Below are 6,605 nucleotides of genomic sequence, written 5' to 3'. Positions count from 1 at the left end.
ACGTGCGCCCGCCCAGCATCCACGGAGGCCCTCCTGCCCCTTCCGCAGAAGCCTTCTCTCTAAGCCGGTGGGGAGCACGGAAGGAGCCAAGGGAACCCACGCTAAAGCACCGACTCAATGCACATGATTTGACAGCAGTTCGTGGAAGGAATTTCGGGGGAACATTCATCGAATACCCCGTTAACAGAAGCCCAGCGCTGTGGTGACCCTCCAACTAAGCCTGCCGCGGGGACAGAGCTGGGAGGACCGCATCCGCGCGCTCCGGGACTGCTCCGAGCCCACGGCTGAGCGCGGGGACACAGGGGAGCGGGGCCGCTGCTGCCCGGTGCAGGCCTCCCCGCACCCGCACTCCCGGGGACCTCCCATCCGCGAGGCCAAGGTCGGGCTCGAACCGGCCTCCGGACCCACCCGAGGCCCCGCCCACACCCGCCAGGCTGATGGCCACGCCCTTTCCGTGGGGGCGGGGACGGGCGCGACCAGCCGCAGTTCCCGGGGCCTCGCGAGTTAGGCCCCGCCCCCGGCGAGCGTGTTTTCCCAGACTCCTCTGCGTGCCGTGCGGGGAAAGCGCAGGTTCGCCCTCCGGTCGGGAAGCGAGGCGGGACGCGGAGGCTCCGGCAGCCCGTGCGGGCGGGGCGCGGTCGTCAGGAATCGTAAACCGGACTCGACCTACCAGCCCGCGGCGCCGGAAGTGGTCGCCGTCGCGCTGGTTCCGGCCGGCGGGGCTCGCTGGGGCCGGGGAGGCGGGCCGCGGACGGGCCGAAGGTCGGAGTGCCCATGGCGGAGGGCGGCGGCCCCGACGGGCGGGCCGGGCCCGGGCCCGCAGGTAACGTGCGGGCAGCGGGGTGAGGGCAGGCCCCTGCGATCCCTCGCTCCGCGGCCTGGCGGGAGCAGCCCCCGCGCCGGACGTCCTTTCCCAGGGAACTTGCATCTTGAACTGCCTGCCCGTGAGGACCCCAGCTGTGAGCCTAGTGGCCACCTTCCAGCTCTGAGGGCACCTGCCCGGGAAGACCCAGAGCCGGCCCCCCGGCGGCAGGTGCCTTTCCTCGGGCCATGCCCCCCACGCACAGCGGTAACGCCTTCGCAGCGAGCTTTCGGTGACCACGTCCAGAGGAGGCAGCCCTGTCACACTTGGGTGTAGGCAGCTGGAAGGACTCACGCCCACCACTCACCATGGCCACCTGGCTTAGGGTCTCTCCCTGAAATATTCCTACTGTGCCCATGGGCATCGGCAGGGGCAGTGCATCATTCGCAGGTGTTCAGGACAGCTTCCCTCCTAACCTGTAGTGGGATCCCCTCCTCGCCTGTTGTCTGAATTTGCCCTGTATACCAGCCGCTTCTGTGTGCTCTGGACACTTTACATGCTCATGTATGTGTCTTTGGAGAGAGACCCCCTCCAAAGAGCTTATTAGTCCTTAGTAATAAACAAGGACCTTACGACTGTTACTCGTAGGCGTGCCATGATTTAAGATACAGTGTTGACTTGGAGACCGGAGCAAGTAGCACTTTGCATTCCTCCCTCCCTCCCTCCCACAAACACTCACTGAGGGCCCTGTATTGGCTGGACCTTGCTGGAGCTGGGACACCCCAATGAACAAGAACAAGTCAGGCAAGACCCCCCCCTTCTGCCCTGGGCTTTGGTCGGTATTGGATTTGACCCCGGGGACAGCCAGGACCTTAGGGCCTGGGAGGTCATTTCCCGTGAGAGTGAGGGATGGACTGAGAGGGGTTCAGTTGGGAAGAGAGGAGGACTGACAGCTGCTCCCCAGTGGAGAGAGGAGTCTTGTGGAGGAAAGGTTGGCGCTGTCCTCACATACAGGGGCTTGTGTGCAGAAGGCACGCAGAAGAGGTTTGACTTGAATATAAAAAGCATCTTCAGCACTGGGAAAAGCCTGCCCGTGGAGGGGTGTGCTGTACAGCTGTGCTTGGTCCCACGCTGGCGTGGTGGGGAGGTGAATGCAGGCAGCCTGAGGTCCTCACCTCTCCCCCTCCCCGGCTGTGTAATTGTTTTCAAAAGTCTTCCTTTAGGATCTTCTGTATGAAGTAGGTTTGGCTCTCCATCCCCCATCTCACCAATGTTTTGAGAATTATTATTCTTGTCAGGTTTGGTGTCAGGGATGCACTACTTCTCTTAAGGGAAACTTTCTATATTCTTCTGTGCTCTGGGCGTTTCTGGAGCATGGGAACGATTTGTTCTTGAGGGAAAGGGATTGCTGTAGATGGCGCCCCTTTTGGTTGGCGTGGGCAGGGTTTCCCGGAGCTGACAGCAGCTCCTCTCTTCAGTGCAGGTCCTAATCTGAAGGAGTGGCTGAGGGAGCAGTTTTGTGACCACCCGCTGGAGCACTGTGAGGACACGAGGCTCCACGACGCCGCCTACGTGGGGGACCTCCAGACCCTCAGGAGCCTGCTGCAGGAGGAGAGCTACCGCAGGTGAGCATCGCTGTCAGGGGGCTGCCCCGTACGTGGGCCCTGTGGGTTTGCACGAAACCGAGGCTCACAACCCAGGTGGGAGGCACACGGTCTGGTTGCAGGTGAAGAGCCCGATGCTTTCCCATTTTAGAGGACAGGGAACAAAAGAGATGGAGGAGTGGTCAGACTCTTAGGAGATAGCCCGATACTGAGGCCTGGGAGACCCGAGTTCAAGTCCAGCTCTGTCATTTGACCTTTATATTTTCTGGCAGCTTTTGCCTCGTGGTGTCAGCTTCTTCTGTGTTACTCCTGCGGCAGCACTGTTACCCTCTTCAGCAGCGGTAGCCATGCCCCTTTGAAAGTCTCTGGCTCTTTGCGCTAAGTGGTATGCTACATTCACCTTCCTTGTGTATTTTCTTCTGGTTATCTCTCCCTTGGGGGTTCAAATCACCTGATGTACCACACGTGACCTCATTCCTGGGGTACTCCTCTCTGGCTTCTCAGGTCCTCGGTCATCTGCCTCCAGGGCCTGGGGATAGCTGTCTCATCAGCCAGGCGTGTGCTGGGTGCTCAGTTTCTCCTTCACTTTGTCCATGGTGCCATAGTGCCCTGCCTGTCGCCCTGCCAACTCCTGTCAGGCCCTCCATCGCGGCTCAAGCCCTTTCTTCCCAGCAGTGGACTCTTGCGGCTCCTTCTTCCTACTCGGGACACCTGGGAGAGCTCAGGGGCTTTCTTCTTTCTGGGTGTTTTCTGATTGCCTGGAGTCCCAACTAGATTTGAAACTGCAACCAGAACAACACCATGCTTTCTCGGTGTTTTTCTTCCCCCTTCAGGACTGAGTTGAGAGAAGAAATGCCTGCATGTAGACACGGAATCCAATACCAACTTTGTGGATAGTTCCCCAATAAAGGGTTTTTGCCCTGGCTGTGTGGCTCAGTTGGTTGGAGCATCATCCTGTACACTGAAAGGTTGCAGGTTCGACCCCTGGTCAGGGTGCCTATGGGCGGCAACTGATCAATGTTTCTTTCTCACATAGATATTTCTCTCTCCTTCTTTCCTCTCAAAAATCTATGAAAATAACCCTGGCTGGTGTTGCTTAGTGGTGAGAGCATTGACCCACAAACTGCAGGGTTGTGGGTTCAGTTTCTGGTGAAGGGCACATAGCTGAGTTTCAGGTTCGATTCTCAGCCCTGGTCAGGGTGTGTGCTGGAGGCAACCAACTGATGTGTCTCTCTCACATCGATGTTCTCTCTCTCTCTCTCTCTCTCTCTCTCTCTCTCTCTCTCTCCCCCTTCCTTCCCTCCCTCTCTTCCACTCTCTATGAAAAAATCAATGAAAAAAATGTCCTCGGGTGAGGATTAACAAAAAGAAATAATAAAACAAATGAAAATATATTCTCTGGTGAGGATTAAAAAGAAAGGGTTTCTAACACTATAGAAATAGGTTTCTTTCTGCTTTTCCTTATAATACCTCAGTATTAATCCCTTACAACAGATATTAATATTAAGAAAAAGCTCTAAATGTCCATAAAGAATTGTTATACAAAGACATCAGGTGGATTACACACAGATATTCAATGTGAATGACTCAAGTCCAAAGCAAATCTTAATTTGCTGCTTACCAGTAGAATAAAAATAGCAGAATAACATAGAGTTCAGCTAGGTTTTAGATCCATAGTTTTTATATTGCTTTCCAAGTACTTGTTTCTGTACTCAAGTACAGTGACTCTCCTGCTTGTTGACGATGTTTTTTGTTGCTATGTATTTCTTTGGTGAGGTGTCCTTGGAGCGTTCCTTGGCCTTCTTGGCCAGTGGAAGCTAGTTCCCAGCTGAAGGACGAGCCCGGACCCACTGCACGTTTCTGGGTCACTGCTCCTGTGGTCTGGGTTCCTGAGCGGTGTCCGAGGCTGCTTGGGGAACTTGAGGTGAAACGTGCCTCAGTTGGTGGCTTGGAGGGTCAGTGGGTTGCACGGATGGCATTCCTGGATAGGGAGCCCTGGTCTGATTGTCACTTCCGATGAGAGCTGAGTTTGCACAGGTTCCCTCCATTGGTGTTGGCCAGGAGTGTAGGCCCTGTGCAGCTTTAGTGGTTCCTACAGGCTGTTATTGGTGCTGTGTCAGATCAGAGGGACCACAGTGGTCACCTAGTCCCAGGGAGAATACCAAGGCCCAGAGCGTGGTCCAACCTTAAGCCTTCGCAGGTAGGCCCAAGCTGGGGAAAAGGGGCCTGGAGGCCTGACCAGATTCCCGTGAGTGCTGCCCTCCATAGGCAGACCCTTCCCCTCTGTGGAGCAGCCCGAGATCTTCTCTAGTGTCCATCCGTGTACCTGGGCCTCGGATTTCTTTTCTGTAGAATGGGCCCAGCACGGTGAACATGTGAGCGCTGTGGAAGCAAAGGGGTGACTGTTTTAGGAGCTTGGCCCCCTGTTCTCTGTTTCCTAGTCTCCATATGAGGGGAGGCGCAGCAGCTTATGGGTTTCCCAGCGCCGACCCTCACGGCCTGGATCCCTGTGTTCCCTCGCAGCCGCATCAACGAGAAGTCCGTCTGGTGCTGTGGCTGGCTCCCCTGCACACCGCTGCGCATCGCGGCCACTGCTGGCCATGGGAACTGTGTGGACTTCCTTATCCGGAAGGGGGCCGAGGTGGACCTCGTGGATGTGAAGGGACAGACGGCCCTGTATGTGGCCGTGGTGAATGGACACCTGGAGAGTGCCCAGATCCTCCTTGAAGCCGGGGCTGACCCCAATGGAAGCCGGCACCATCGCAGCACCCCGGTCTACCACGCCTCTCGCGTGGGCAGGGCCGACATACTGAAGGCCCTCATCAGGTCAGTACTGCCAGGCCCGGCCCCGTGGCCTCTGACGGCCACCATGGGGAACTGCAGCCATGGTCTCACTCCTTGTTTTCCATATTTGCTTGTTTTTTTTTCTCTCTCTCTCAAATTAGACTTGTTAGAGGATTTGTCTATTTTGTTAATCTTTTTAAAGAGTTTCTTCTTACCTGTATCAGTTCTCTTATTTTTTTACTGATTAATTGCTATTTTTAATCTCTGTTTTCCATAACTGTTGAGTTATATGCTTATTCACTTTTTTCTTGATTAATAATGTAAAAATTTGCCTATAGCTTTGGCGATTCCACTAGGCTTTTTCCTCAATTTTAAATGCAGTTGAAGTTGAGTTCTTCTTTTTTAAAAAAATATATTTTTATTGATTTCAGAGAGGAAGGGAGAGGGAGAGAGAGATGGAAACATCAATGATGAGAGAGAATCATTGATTGTCTGCCTCCTGCACGCCCCACACTGGGGATCCAGCTTCGCAACCTGGGCATGTGCCCTGACTGGGAATACAACCATGACTTTCTGGTTCAGTGTTCAACCACTGAGCCACACTGGCCAGGCAAATTTAGTTCTTCTTTGTTCTTATAGTTATGGAGAAGAAAGTTTTATCTAATTGTACCGTATTGTGCTCAGAATAATATGGCCCATCTAATTTCCATTTTGGGGATTCTTTGAATTAAATATCTTTTTGTGAAGTTAGACTACATTGTTGTGGGTGCTTGTACCAAAGTACATGACCATGGGTGTTTTGTTTGCGTAGTACAATATGGTTGCCTTAATTATGTGATTCAGAGTTCCTCTCTCTGTTTTTACATTTTTAACCAAATTCAGAGACTCTGTTACTGTCTAGTCACTGTTGTGATTTGTTTCCCCTGTATTGCTAGTAGTTTTTGCTTTCTGTATTTTGATGCTAATTGAGTTCATAAAAGTTCTTGCTTATTGATTATGCTCATTATGAAAACAAAAGGTTTTTTTTTTAATGTAAAACCTATTAGTTTCATTGAAGGCTCCTTTGCTTAGCACTCTGTAACTGTGAGCTTTAATTTTCTCAGGTTAATCTTGGTGTTCACCTTTATTATTTGACTGTCTGGGGTTCTTTGTTTTTAGTACAGTTAACATTATTGCTGTAGCTGCTGTTAGGTCTGTTTCTTAACTGTTCTTCAACTTATGTTTTTGTTCCATGATCTATGCTTTCTTTGCTTTCTCTTTCTAGCATTTTAGATGGTTTGTGGTCTTAAAATAAGACCACATTAAAATAATTACACTAGTGGTCACTTTTTTTCCTTACTTGAACCAGGTTGCATTTTCATTTTCCATATCTCCAGTGACTTACTCAGGAGGCAGCTCCTCTGTGCTTGACCGAG

At 52.6% G+C, this 6,605-nt stretch overlaps 1 protein-coding gene across 10 annotated transcripts in view; it reads left to right on the top strand.

Annotated features, from left to right (window-relative positions):
* The first annotated feature begins 279 nt into the window (after positions 1 to 279).
* Positions 280 to 6,605, top strand: part of ASB1 (ankyrin repeat and SOCS box containing 1) — a 39,444-nt gene continuing 33,118 nt past the window's right edge. For 4 of the 10 annotated variants that reach the window (XR_008557430.1, XR_008557429.1, XM_054723056.1 and 1 more), the window contains exons 1-3: positions 280 to 823; positions 2,281 to 2,427; positions 4,930 to 5,232. Coding sequence is in view for 7 of the 10 variants with exons in the window: in XM_054723056.1 (XP_054579031.1) it covers positions 438 to 823; positions 2,281 to 2,427; positions 4,930 to 5,232 (836 nt within the window). In the remaining 3 variants the exon portion in view is untranslated. Of the gene's footprint in view, positions 824 to 2,280; positions 2,428 to 4,929; positions 5,233 to 6,538; positions 6,599 to 6,605 lie in introns of those variants that run through there. The other 6 variants (XR_008557428.1, XM_054723058.1, XM_054723057.1 and 3 more) reach the window with 3 other exon arrangements.

Source organism: Eptesicus fuscus, chromosome 11, assembly GCF_027574615.1.
Source record: "Eptesicus fuscus isolate TK198812 chromosome 11, DD_ASM_mEF_20220401, whole genome shotgun sequence".
NCBI classification, from domain to species: domain Eukaryota; kingdom Metazoa; phylum Chordata; class Mammalia; order Chiroptera; family Vespertilionidae; genus Eptesicus; species Eptesicus fuscus.
Note: the sequence above shows the minus strand (reverse complement) of the source record. Positions and strands in the feature narration are given on the sequence as shown.